The 14,593-nt window shown below is 43.8% G+C and overlaps 1 protein-coding gene across 3 annotated transcripts in view; it reads left to right on the top strand.

Moving 5' to 3' along the window:
• The first annotated feature begins 2,524 nt into the window (after positions 1 to 2,524).
• Positions 2,525 to 14,593, top strand: part of LOC121535371 (rho-associated protein kinase 1) — a 68,696-nt gene continuing 56,627 nt past the window's right edge. For 2 of the 3 annotated variants that reach the window (XM_041842388.2, XM_041842387.2), the window contains exon 1: positions 2,530 to 3,592. In XM_041842388.2, coding sequence (XP_041698322.1) covers positions 3,500 to 3,592 — 93 coding nt within the window. In that variant the 5' untranslated portion in view covers positions 2,530 to 3,499. Of the gene's footprint in view, positions 3,593 to 14,593 lie in introns of all 3 variants that reach the window. The other variant, XR_005994734.2, reaches the window with a different exon arrangement.

Consider the following 14,593-nt stretch of genomic DNA (forward strand, 5'->3'; position numbering starts at 1 on the left):
CCCCAAGCGAAGCTATCTTTAAAGTCAAACAGCAGCTGCTTTAACTGTCTCTGTTGTCTCTCATCCTTTTCAGCCACACAGCCTCAACAGCGTCGATAACTTCCTCCTTCCCCCCGTCGGGCTGATGGGGTGAAGGAGCCAGTGTGTTTTGGGCTACTGGGCTGCCTGTGCTTGCACCATTATGGGGAGTGAAGGTCGTTGCTGCCGGAGACAGCTGCTGGGATGGCACAACGACCAAGGGAGCAGCCGGGACGACCAGTGGAGTTTCGGCAAGCTTGGAGGAAGACGGAGGGACAGCCCTGCCCCCTGCTGGCCCTCCCGAAGGTGACATTCCCACTGTGGGCCCCCCCGACAGCCTCAAAGTGCCCGAAGCTAAGTCCAACTGAGCCCCACAGTTTTTCAAAAAGTCCATTCCCAGTATACAGGGGTCCTGTACTGCTACCCACACCGGACACCCCACAGTTCTCCCCCCCACAGTCACAGACAACCAACACTTCCCTAACATGGGGGCTAGCTCCCCCGTGACAGTCCGTAGCTGGACAAGGGTTGGCTCCACCCGCACCCCAACAGGTAGTATGTCTGGTCTCACCAGGGTTACTGTAGAGCCCGTGTCGACCAGGGCCAAACATTCCACCCCCTCTACCTTGACGATGACATTGCAGAAGTCCCCAATGGTGGTACGTCCCACCACAACTACCGGACTAGGAAACACGGTGGCAGCTACACCCTGGGGAAGCAGGTCCCCACCCTCTTGCCTGCGCTGCTGGGTACCTCTTCTGCTTACTGTGGGTTCGGGGGTGGAGGGGTGGGCCCGCGCTGCCAACTGCGCGAGAACCCGCTGTCGTTTCCCTGGTGACGGGAGAATCTGCCACACTCCCGCTGAATGTGGCCAGGCTGGCCACAACCCCAGCAGACAATGGGGGTTGAGCTGACACTGCGATGTTGTCTGGAGCCCCTCTCAATGACAAGCGAAGCGGTCTTGACTAACCCGCCCAACTCGTCGACCCACTCTGGTTTGGTGACCCCCGGCACCCCGGCCGCTGCTGCTCTCACCTCTGGTTGACTGGCAACCTCCACTCTCACTCCCTCACCCCAGATCAGCTCCCTCTTCCTGGCTATCTCCACTGCAGCCCGCAGAGATGCTGGGTCCCACTTCTGACAATGTAATGACCCAGCTGGGTCATAAAGTAAAAGTGAGACGGGCACCAGGTGTACAGGCAGAACACAGGTTATTCCTGAATGGGCTATTGTTCAGGCCACAGCCCACGCCGCTAAACCTCGAACATACACAAATATAACATGTCAAGTCAAGGGTCCCGAACAGAAGAGAGAGAGATGAGACCGTAACCCCTATTTAAGCATTCCAAAACCCTGCGGGATTACCCATCATACCCCCCCAACCTTTCCATCTGTCCTGGCATATTTAACCCCTGCTAGCACCCATGAGAACGATAACACACCCACGAACACAGAACACAATACCGGGTCGTTACAATATGATGTGGTTAGCTGATAGGTAAAATACCTATCCAGGCGTTGTAATATCTGGCAACGTCTAACACTGCCTCTTAACTAAAGACGTGGGTTATGAAACTACGGGAAACCATTAGTTTCCAAAGGAGGAGCAGCGAAGTGGGCGGGGGGCCGTTTGGCAATGTGAGCATGGGCGAGGGATGTGAACAGTGCTGGACCAAAGTTGGGGAAAGCTTAACTTTATGCAAATACTCTGTGACATCGCGGTGCGCTTGACCAATCGAAGCTCACTATAGCTTCCAGCCCCTACTGAATTGGCTGTTGATGCTAGCTTGCTAGCACCCACAGGAGGGCGAAGCTAGTGTGGCGAGGAGGAATACAATTGCTAGTCAAAACACCAATAGAACAATGAGACAGATATTTCACCGGATGTATAAATGTGAAGCATCAGTTTGGCGTTTCCACTCACTACTAAATATGGTAGTAAGTAGGAAACCAAGTGGCCGGCAGTGGGAGAAGATGGAAGGAGATTGATTTTTTTTGGCCGACATTCTGCTAATTTTCTCATCAAGAAACATTTGATCTCAATACATTTTTCTTTTCCCAAAACTACAATCTGTTAGATTTTACAGTTTGCCAAAGTTTTAAAAAATGGCATTGTTTAGAAGGAGTGCAAAGGCAAATTGAGTTATTGCACACATGCACTTCACAGAGTAGGCCTTCCCTAACGGAAATATGCAAATGATGCTAGAACGTGCTACTAGGATCTCGCTAGCTCGTGCTTGGCTCTGCCCACTTCCTTGCTTGTTCCGCCCACTATGACTCATTTGAAACGACGGGCTGTGGTCTATCTTGGTTTAGTTATAAAAGTATTTGGTTAAAACGTACTGTAGCAGTGCATTTCCACATAACGTGATGGGGGGCGCTGAAACTATAGAGGCCCATTCATTTTCAATGGAGGGAAGTGAAGTGGGCAGGGGGACCGTTGGGTGATTCAGGCATGGGCGAGGGAGCTCACTATAGCTTCCAGACCCTACTGGATTGGCTGTTGATACCAAGCACTAAATAGCCTACTTGCTAGCTTGCTAACACCCAGTAAGGGCGAAGCTAGAGTGGCTATCCGAATTATCGTGTTATGTGGAAATCCCCAGAAAGCAGTGGACGCGACCTTTGTCATATCATGATCGCGTGCTCAACAACCCAGCCTGCCTGAACTCCTTGAACGCGCTTCCAGTGGGGCTCATGCGCAGTGCTTGAAGTTTCAAAGTTGCTTCTCCGGTGTTTGAACAGGAAGGCGGACATGTTGGTCAGGCAGTGGGAGAAAATCGGGCATAGTCTATTTTTCGAAAAAGAACATATCAATAGTCGAATTATATATATGTAGAACCAGCACGATTTCCGTCTATCGGTCAACATCAAGTGCCGATGACAATGTGAGGCTTACTACGAAAGGACAATAATTAAATATTTTAACAAGACCGTGTTTTAAACTGATCAAAATATAGAAGGATAGCAAAGTTTTTTTGTGTGACATTTCTACTTTGCAGCTGTCAGACTCAATGGACTTTTTTTTTTTTTTGCAAGGGTCTGGCACTGATGGACAGGCCTGGAGTAATGTGGCTAGTTTGCAACCTATCTGCGGATTTTTTTTAACTGTTTATTTTTTACTCTTTGGATGTATCTTTTAAAATCCTGCATAACTCCGCTGCGGCATCCTGTGGTCGCCGACGCATTTATATTGTTTTGAATTGTTGAAGTTGTCTGCCAAACCTGAACTGGGGAAACATTTTTCTCTTAAAATGTGGCTTTTGAATATCAAACGTTTCATCGTCTGTGAAAACCCGAGAAGAGACACGTTTCTTTGATTGAAACTGCGGGTTCTACAGAACTGTAGCTAGCTAACTAAACACTGACTGAGTTCACGCAAAGGAAAGAACATTAGGCTAGCTAACACTAGCCCTATAGCGAGATTAACTAATTTTTATTATAACACCGGCGTGGAACTTTACGTTACTTGACTGCAAAAATGTCTGCTGGAGAAAGTTTGGAGGCTCGTTTTGAGAAAATCGATGCCATGTTGAAGGACCCGAAGTCGGAAATAAACACGGATTGCCTTTTGGTAAGTTACTGTTAGCTAGCCTGACTATGAACTTGGCTTGCTAGCTAAAGTTGGCTAACGTTAGCAAGCTAATGCTAGTTAACTAACTAACAATCGCATGCTAACTAAATTAGTGGCTTGTTTAAATCAGCTAACTATTTAATCTAACTAATCAATTAGCTAACTACCTGATATATTGTTATTAACGTTAACTAGTTATACGAATTGCTAGCTGTATGTTATATAGGCTATATTTGGTAGCCAGTCGACATCTTGAAGATTTAGCTAGCTACTTAATTAGTAGGTAACGTTAGTTAGTTAGCTAACGTTACTTAACTGGCTAGCAAGCTGAACAAGTGGCATTCAAAACAGGCATGATAAGTCATATAACGTTACTCTAGTTAGCTAGGACATCTGCTAGCCAGAGCATGGCTGAATAACTATTCATCAACATCAAGTTTAATGTCTCATTCTTGGTATAATTACAATCGACAAATTTCACTACAGCCATTTTCCAAATCATCAACACTGTTGATGTTGCTATTGTCCTGTTTGACCCTGAGGGTATTTTACAACCAAATAGTAAGACAGAAATATACAGTGTAACGTTGGCTAAGGTAATTGTTTCCATGAAGATACAGACAGTCAGTCCAACCGTGTCCATGGTGACTTGGGCTAGTCAATCATAGTGCATAGAACCAGAAAAGGAAATGCATGTCTCAAGGTGAAGTCGTAAACCTAAGTGCAACATGCAGTGAAACACGTCACTGATATACATTTGTTCATTAATTAATTTTCCATTTGAAGATTAAAGGGCAGACAGTGGAACAAATGAGACAGTGTTCGGGGCTGCCTGCTTGATGGCCTCCTTTGTGTTGTATAATGGGCATTACTAGAGGACACTCTTTGTAGAGTATACATGAAAAGTATATATTTTTATACATCCTCTGAAGTGTAAGCTACAGTATGCATCAGCTCTGTTTTAACCTGCTGTCCCATCTGCATCAGTTCACCTGCTCTGGTCTGCCAGCTCTGACGATTTCCTGTCTCACTCACTACTCATCACTGACTCCTATCAGACTGCCACGTGCTAAACCTCAGAGAAATACACCCACAGGCTCTACTGTATCAATGATGCAAATTTTAAAACAACTGTTGTTGAGGTTTGTCCCCCCATAGGTGATGTAGTCTGACTAGCCTCCTTGAGTGAGTGTCAGTCAGGGGCCTGTTCTGTGTCTGGCTATGTTCCTATGAATGTCCATAACACTTAAAATGCATGCCCAATACATTGCTTCATTCTAAGTGGCATACAAGTGTGTATATTGGAACACAGCCTTTGGCTCTATCATTTAGAGCGTCCTAGTGAAGCCTGGATGTCTTTGATCCACATCATTAGCAGCTTCTGTGTATTGGACTGACAGTGACAGCTTTAGGCAACACTATCATATGAGAGGATTAGATAAGTAGGCCGCATGTGTGGTTACACTTTAACTAGCCTCTTGGATGAATTGGGTTTTGAGGAGACATACACTGTCTGCTTCCTGAGTCCTCCGATGGGTCAAGAATCCATGTGGTGTAGTATCTATTGTAACTCAATGGAAAGTACTAGCCTGAATTTCCTGTAGTTGTCCTCAGCAACAGCAATGTTATGCTGACGGGTATGAACCTCTTAGAATGATGCAAAAAATGTTTGACAAGAATTAAAGGAAGCTTCTCTCACCAATAGCTGGGTAGCAGGTATTAGGCCTACTATCAATCAGACAGACAGGGAATCACATGCTTATTTTGCCAGCCATAGAAATGCAATATATGTAGGCCTCTTATGCCAATACGGGCCCCTGTCCTCTGTCTGAGGGTATTAATTGTGGGAAAGATGATAGTGACTGTGAGACAAAGCATGATTGAATTTCCCTTACACTGGAAAGGGTGCCTCATTCACTGATGATAAAGGGAGCATTCAAATCATCCACTCACTGGGAGGAAGGTTTTCCTGTAGCCCTACCCACCCATACCTACCTTAGTTCACTGCTAGTTACATATAAAAATAACTCTGACTCTTAAATACGATCAATTGTTTAGTCTCCCTGATCTCCCTGCCTGTCTGCCATAGAGAAAGGCAAAGCAATTAAACTCACCTAATGCACACGCTCTGGCTCTGCTCTGACTTTTAATGGCAAAAGGCTGTGGGGACTGTTCCGCAGCGCAGGCCAAGGGCAGCTACACACAAGGGTGTTGTTCCTCTTTTCCTCCTAGCTGCAATCTCCTTCTGATCAATGAATGGAAGCCTTTGCTTCAGCCTCCTCTCCACCACCATGCTACTCCACCCACAGCTTAATAAAATTCCATGCTAATCAAATAACCTCTTGTCTTTGACTGGCCTGGAGTCCCCTGTGTGTCCCAAAGCAATTATGTACGTGCGGCCTGCGCCTGGAAAGAGTCAGAGCTGCTTGCCCAGCCTCTGCTCTGAGGTAGCTAGATGGGTGTGTTCTCTCGATACCCATAAAACCAAAGTTATGTCGACCGTAGACTTGTGTTTCCGAAAGAGCCTTGCTTTGAATCGGGACATTTAACTCATAAAGCAGTTTCCAACATGTTTGGCTGCTATGCTCTGGATAGTCGGTTCCATCAAAATGCACAATGCAACCATTTTACTTAGGCTAATATGGTTGTTGTATCTCTGATTTGACTTTGTGTTGCGTTGGTTTGCCACTAGCCTGGGTGGGGTCCAGGGTGCCAGTCTCTTTCTGCTCTCTTGCCAACTCCTTATGGAACTGCCATGCCAAATGTTGCTAAGAGCGCAGAAAAAGACTAGCACCCAGGCTAGTTTGCCACTGCCTTGGCCAAAATAAGTTATGCTTTTGCCTATTGAAGTCTGTTTGTTGTTTTGACTGTGACATTTGGCCTGCATCCTCCACTCATGGGTGGCCTTTCACTCAGACGCTGTGTTCCAGCCCTGTCAATCTTATCTTCTCCCTAAGAGAGCAAGAGAGAGGGCCTTATCTCTAACGCTGCCCGCCCTGCATCGCTCAGCTCCAGGCAGGCTCCTGCTCCTGAGAGCCTTTCTGCACAACCAGAATTCCTGGCATTGTGAAGGGAAAGCTCACTGACATTAAAGGGGGCTGCTATTGTCTATGTAGTTAGCTATGTTTGCTCTTCAATAGGGATTTTGATAGTTCACATAGGCTTTAGTTTAGAAAAATTGTCATGTCCAGGAAATCCTTGATTAGAAGCCTATTTCAATCATAATTGCTAGTTCGTAGTCTCCTTGGGTTTGATCACATTTTTAGTAAATCCAATTCACCGGCTGGCAGAATGGGATGATGGCTGGATGAATCTGTTAGAAGTTGCCTGGTATGGCCCTTTGTTTGAGATGGAAAGACTTCCTGGCATAGCACAGTCTTTGTTGTTTCTTTGACACTTGGCACATTGGGCTCCCTAGCCTAGGCGTATGTTTGGCCTCTTCCTTGAGCCAAGACTAAGAGTGTATGAAATGTACTTTGCATGGGTGGATCACACATTTAGGTTGCAAAATGTCTCGTGAATCTTAGATACGTTTACAGGCGGTGGTCCTGCAATGGAAATCAAGCACGTTTAGGCTATAGGTGGTTTACTATCAGTGCCCCCTCCCTGCACTGATAATTCAGGTGCTAAAGTTCCTCATGTATCTTGCTACTTGCTTAATGCATAGCTGTGGTGTTAACGTCTATCTTAGCCCCCAATGATGAACGGCATGCCGGGGATGAGAAATATGGACGTATTGGTGGTAAGTTGAGTCAGCATTACATCTGTGCACAGCTTTGTCAGAATGGTCCAGGCCAGTGCTTTGACTGTCAGTTGTAAACTCTAAACTGCACTCCTCAGCTATTCGCCTGCCTATTGGAACAACAATAGGCCCAGCTATTCATTGCAGCACATAACATTCCCCCTGATCTGACTGATCATGTGCAGGAATGCAGACTAAAATTATCCAGTCCCAGGCCCTATAATAAATGGGCAACCCAACCCAACCTCTTCTCCTTCCTTGATTTATTTCCTTTAACATCACTGCCTCCTGTTAAAAAAAAAAAAAAAAATCCCTTTAATCTTTTCCTCTTTACCATTGTTCTTTTTATCTCACTAACCAATGAATCTCCCCCTGCCTGCCCTGGCTGTGCTATCTGTGTTCTTCAGTAGAGCCAGCCAGTCAGCAGAGCTCGTCTGAATTGAGCTGCAACTCTAGGAGTCTCAGGTCAATGTTTAATTAGTCGGTTTAGGCTTGCTTGGTTATCTCTGGGGTGAGGTCAGGAGTCCTTCTAAGGAAAGGTAAGGCAGGCAGCCATGGCTGAGTTTACTTTGCCTTTTGAATCCAGGGCTCAGTCATTACTAAAACACTCTCTGTTGGAATAACTCAATTATATTTTGACTTGAAAGCCTTTGACAGCCAGTACGTCTCTCACTGGGGCCCTCATAAGGAAATGGAATGCCCCGGTTCGCCATGCCTGGGTTCACTGTCATTGCCATTTATCCACAACGCTTGTTAGATATGCGGTCTTTCTAGGTAAGTGGGATTTCCTGTCTGTAGATATTATGTGCTGTTAGTACCTCTTTATTTTTTCTGGCATTGAGGACAATCTGACTCAGCTCTCTGATGGGCCCTGTTCATTGGCAGGCAGAGTTCTGGCCTACATCCCCTTGACACTGTATGCAGGGAATTGTAATTTTGCATGGTGAACTGACCATCTGTATTGCTCATATTTGGGAAAGGGAAATGAGAAGTAAGGCTGCTCCGCCTGGCCTTGCCCACAGTGTCCACAGTGCCCAGTGTTGGCATTTTAGAGAAGGAAGATATGGTTGAGTCGCCCATGGAAACTTTAACTCCAGCTGAAATGTCTGCAAAGAGGTTGTCTGACTGTGGATTTTTCTCCCCTTCCGTTTAATTGAAATAATTGACATGTTACTAACCACTGTTGATTTTTTTTTAAATCAGATTTTCTTTTGGTGTAGTCCTAGTCATGCAATTATAAATGTCCTTTTCATTAATAGACTGCTTTTTGTTATTTTATTTAATAATCTTAGGGATGGAGACATGTTCCCCTGCCTTCTGCATCAGCAGAAATCTGGAAAAATGCAGTGGGTTAGGAGAATGCTGCAGTGCAGGCCTCCTCTCCATTTTCTTTTGCTATTTTCCCAAGACTGTCATATATGATTGGTGGAGGTTTGATTTTCTTGAGTGTGTGAAGTGAAGCATACTATAGCCCAGGAGTTCCTGAAGTTTTCACTCAGGGCCCCCCTTCCAGCATTGGGGAACATCCCAATGGTCCTCTGTAGCTCAATTGGTAGAGCATGGCGCTTGTAACGCCAGGGTAGTGGGTTCGATCTCTGGGACCACCCATACGTAAAAATGTATGCGCACATGACTGTAAGTCACTTTGGATAAAAGCGTCTGCTAAATGGCATATTATTATTATATTATTATCCTGTGCCCCCCCCCTGCGCACGTGCCATGTCTATTTCTATGGGCACAAGCACTGTTCATGACACAAACTGTTCACATCCTTCTTGTTGGTGGAGAACATTTTGCAGGTTTAAAGCACATTTTCTTGCAATTCTATACGTTTTGCCATGTCTAATGTGTATTCATGTGATAATTGAATGGGAGAAATTACAATATCTATGGGCTAAAAAAAAACAGGAAAAAAACGTTAGCTGACGTGCTAGTTGATCTGGACATTTCTGACAAGTTTTAAATAGCTCAGGTAGGTATGCAATGACTAACATGACAAGAGGAACTGATGATGCGCTACCCAATTTCAAAATTGCACCTTGTGCATTCTACTATTACAACTTTCAAGAGTAAGTTTAAAGCCAGAATGAGTTCCGGGGTGGGTGGGTGGGGGGGGGGGTGCTATCCCCCTAATTTTCGAACGCTTTTAAAACACGGAAGAATGTGCCTGGATCTTGTACGCTAAATTGCCAAGAAAATACCCAATCAGGCAGGCTTCGAAATTAATATGCATTCAAAACGCCAGGCTTTTGAGCGGTTATTGAAATGACAGGCTATTCACTGCAGTTTACAGCCTACACTAGAGTTTTGTACTCACTTGAAAACAATAACATTATTCATTACATTATGTTGTAGCCCAGGTAAAAAACAGAATGAATAGGGTATATTTTCGAGCTGCGTGCCGGGTACTGGGAGCGAACACAGTGTAGGTCAGCCTACCTATGATTTCTTTATCTGATACGTTGTTTTTATTTTGTTGTGTAAATGGACTGGATATATTCACTGCAGTATTAAGCCTAACATTAAGCTTATGAATTATGGGCTAATATGCATACACTTCTAACTTAGGCTATAGGCTACATCTCCAGCCTGTCTGTCTTCATTGTTCTGTTGCGCAATTACACACCTGGCCTCTCCGCTGCCTCTGCTATTCCTCTTCAATCTTGTGGAGTCCCAGGAAAAGCCAGACTACAAAACCTTGTTGGACACTTATTTAGACTTATTTGATTTACTAATAACCTATTGGAGGAGAGATGCACGCTTGCTCTTGCTTGCTCAATGTGAAATAGGCTACACGCTACAGTTAAGGACGGCCAGGAAGTTGGAAAGAAGAAGCCCCTATTTTCCTATAGTAGGCCTATCTTAACACTGATAGGCTACATCCTGACAAAATACACCATATGAGTGGCCTGCTAATGTACCTTTCTGGACCTTCTAAACTGTCGAGAATAGACCCAAACTGATCCAAATGGTTGCATAATCATGCCTAGGCTGTAGGCTATGCAGTTCTTTTGGCATGAAACAAAACAGGAAGTTTGAGAGGTTATTCAATTTAGCCTACATCACTGCAGTTTACAGCCTGTAGACACTAATTGTGTACTCACTTGATAACAATAATAAATCCCTCATTGCACTGTTATTGTAGCCCAGGTAGAATAATTGTATTGTCTAAAAACGTCGGCCTAGGCCTAATCAATAGTGGAGCTTTGTGTGTGCGCATGACCACAGAGCGCAGCCTGTAGGAACGCACAGCTCTGCCATTTCATAATCTGGTAAAACATTTTCCTTTGACAGGTAAGTCTTTAGAATATAGCCTTAATATTTAGCTAATGAATGGCCTAAAATGTAGCTTGTTATTTCGGTTACACAGCACTAGCCTCTCTCCCAGCTGTTCCCGTGCGCTATAGGCTACAAGCCTCTCCGCTATAGGCTACAAGCCTCTCCGCTATAGGCCATTCCTCTTCTCGTGAAATCCCAGGAAAAACTATGCCTAAGAGCCTATTCGGGGAAAGAAACAGGCTTGCTAATTGCTGAATGTAAAAGAGGGCTACAGCATAGGTCAAATTAACTGTCAAGAGTGCGTTGGTATGATCGCTTTTGGCCGGTTGTGATAACATTGTTGCACTGATGCATTGCAAATAGTTGCACAGGACAGATGAGCAGAATGAGAAAGAAGACCCAAAGGAATTGACAACTATTTGAAAAATGGCGCAAACCACTTGAGCAACAAGGCAATGTTCAAATCAAATCCAATTTTATTGGTCACATACACATTTTTTACAGATGTTATTGCGGGTGTAGCAAAATGTTGACAAACTGTAAAAGATACGCAGGCTAAACGGCGTTTGTTGTTGAATTGTACATTGAAGTAGCCTATTATTTGCAGTTGTCACTGACAATACACACCTTATTAATATGCAGCGTGCAGTAGGCAAGGATGCGTTGATCGACAGGTGTAGGACTATAGAACGATAAATAAACTTTCCTCTAGAATGGATGCTCACAAACTTTTTGTAGTTAGGCTATGTAGCCTATAGTTTATCATTACAATTATACTTGTTTACTTTACTTTTAGGCTCTATAAATTGACACGTTCAATTAATTTCCTGCGGCAAATTTGGCTCTGTGCACTGCCATAGGGAAATAAAGCGGCGGTCGAATCCATCACTTACGTTGTTTGGCTGTGCCCATAGCAAGGTTTGAAAACGAGGCGGGTAGGCTAGACTAGACACTAGAGCCATATTAAGGCTATAGGCTACAGATGGCTCTGGCTATTGAGCTAGGCCTACTTTCAATGAGCCGTATTGGCATATAGGCATAGTCTATTGAATTAATTAGGCCTAGCCTAGTGCAGGATTTCTCTGTTTTTACTTGGGCTGAATGTATCAAGCAACAATGCCATACCGATCAGTTGGTAGGCCTGTTATGAATTTAATTAATTAGTGTTGTCAAGTCCTCATGCCTGATTGGATTCAACAGTTTCTCTCCACTAGATCGTTTCACAGACTAGGGTTGTTGTGGTGACCGTATTACCGCCACACCGGGAGTCATGACCGCAGTCAAATTCCACGTGACCTCTGAGTCACGGTAATCTCCTTTTATGCACTCTGGACATGCGTTGGTAATACCCAATTTGCTAAAGACTGTCAGGTCGCTAATGGCCTGGTACTCAGCGCTCTATTATCCCTCTAACCACTCTGACATCAATGCAAATGCAATTGAAACATAAAACATTTATCAAATTAGTATCATGCTTTTAAAACTCACCATTAGGCAAAATAAATTGACCTCATGATGATGATCAATTTTGAAAAAATAAATTCAACAACAGGTTGAAACTGAGTGGTAAACATGATTGTATTCAAAGCATTTAAGATGTTGCATACTGGATGGACTGGTTACCTCATGCTACGCCCCACACTTTCTATCCATGAGTCTGGGAGAGAACGTATAGCCCTAGGCGATGCTGTTGGTTCATTGATTGTGCAGGCCACCTTACGGAGTTAGCCTACAATTATAGTGAATTTTGTATTTGATTTTGAATAGCCTAGTAATAGGTCATTTTTTATATTTTCTTAATTAATAGGCTGACACATTACCTTTTTAGCTACAGGATATCTCACCACTGCGTTTCCATCTCTTCCTCTCTCTCCTTCCTTACTTTCTTGAGTGTGCAGAGATGGGGGGGGGATAATGGTCCATTCTAAATCGAAACAAATTTTACATATGACTAAAGATTAAATTTAGAATAGTCTGATGGGTGAAAATATAATGAACAGGATGTGCAGCCTGAGGCAAGAAACAGAGCGCAAGCTTTTTTTGCAACTTTTTCAAATGGTCAATGGGAATGGGTAAACGCATTTGCATGACAATAACCAGCTGACAACATTTCATGACTGCCACAGCACTATCAGAGACTAACTGGTAGGGTTGGGCGCTATGCAGATTTTCATACCGTTCCTGTACCATACCGAGGTATACGATATTACAGGGTGCACTATTTCTTTCCGAACATAAATGTTTTTGGGTCACACAACTAATTTAGGCCGCAGATTGATTGTCTATGCTGTAATCAAGAATATTGATCTTGCAAGCTAGCCAATTAACTAGCAAGTTAGCAAACCACATGCATAGCTGGAGCCCTGAGCTGGAGATAATTTATTTGGCACCATCTTAGATGGTTAACATTTTATTTAACTTTTTTTGTGTACAGGGTGGGGTCACCATTGACACCAGCTTCTCATTTACAAGCGAGCCATGTGAACATGAACATACACAATGTAATACTCATAATGTAAGATAATATCAATACAATAAATACAACAAGATTATTCAAAACAACTCACATATCACCTCCCTTAAACTCGATCTAAACTGTCCGATGGAGACCAGTGAGTTTAATTTCAAGGTGGCCTGAAGGCTATTCCATGAGCTGGGGGCATATAAACTGAAAGCATTTTCCCCCAGGTCAATGTAGACCCGCGGGACCTCCAGAACCAGCCAGTCCAGAGAGCGTGTCTGAAAATGGCTGGATCTCCAATTAATACGTGAGCTGAGCTCCTCTGTAGCTCAGCTGGTAGAGCATTGCGCTTGTAACGCCAAGGTAGTGGGTTCGATCCCCGGGACCACCCATACACAAAAATGTATGCACGCATGACTGTAAGTCGCTTTGGATAAAAGTGTCTGCTAAATGGCATATTATAATATTATAGGTAGAGGGGGAGTTTCTGAAGAACTGCTTTATATACAAAAAGTAGCCAATGCTAGGCCCTTCTGGTAGTCAGAGACTCCCAGCCAACAGAACTATACAAAATGCAGTGATGTGTACGAAAATTGTCCCCGGTGAGAGAACACAGTGCTGAGTGATAGTCGGAAATTGAAAGGTTTTAAAACAGAGGCTGCCGCATGCATCTAGATTATATCACCATAATCAAGTACTGGGAGAAGCATTGCTTGAACAGTCTTCCTTCTACTTTCCAAAGTAGGCAGGATTTAATAATAATAATAATATGCCATTTAGCAGACACTTTTATCCAAAGCGACTTACAGTCATGCGTGCATACATTTTTGTGTATGGGTGGTCCCGGGGATCGAACCCACTACCTTGGCGTTACAAGCGCCGTGCTCTACCAGCTGAGTTCTATAAAAGAAACCAATCTTAATTCTCATAATTTCTGTTTTTCAATGTGTGTTTTAAGAGAGCTTATCAATTTGGGCTTCCTTCAATGTGCAAATACGCAGGTCCTCAGGATCAATATTATGAGACCTAGAGAACAGCAAACTTGGTTTTATTAGCATTTAGCACTAGTTTAAGATCAGTAAGCAATTTTTGAATTGAGTCAAAACCCTGCTGAAGGTCATGGATGGCCCGCTGTACTGAGGGGACACAGGAGTAAATAACTGTACATCCACGTAGAGATGAATGTTACAGGTTTAACAAACTCATTGTGTCCTGTCCGTCAATGTTCCCTCTAATATTTTTTGGGACTGAGCAAATTTCAGGTCTGCTGAGCGCAAACTTGAACCTTGTGAAATTTCCGGCGCGTGTTTACTGTGAACACTGAGGCTCTACCTGCTTTAATTTACAGTTTTAACAGTGGCCAAGTAGGCTACTGTGGCTATTTGATCATTATGTAGACCTACCAGATTGGCCTCCCATAAAAAACAATGGAGAAAATGCTTCACGTAATATTTGAACATTGAACACAAAAAATCCAGAAAATCACATTGTATGATTTTTAAGTAATTAATTTGCATTT

The sequence above is a fragment of the Coregonus clupeaformis genome, chromosome 21 (genome assembly GCF_020615455.1).
Source record: "Coregonus clupeaformis isolate EN_2021a chromosome 21, ASM2061545v1, whole genome shotgun sequence".
Lineage (NCBI taxonomy): Eukaryota > Metazoa > Chordata > Actinopteri > Salmoniformes > Salmonidae > Coregonus > Coregonus clupeaformis.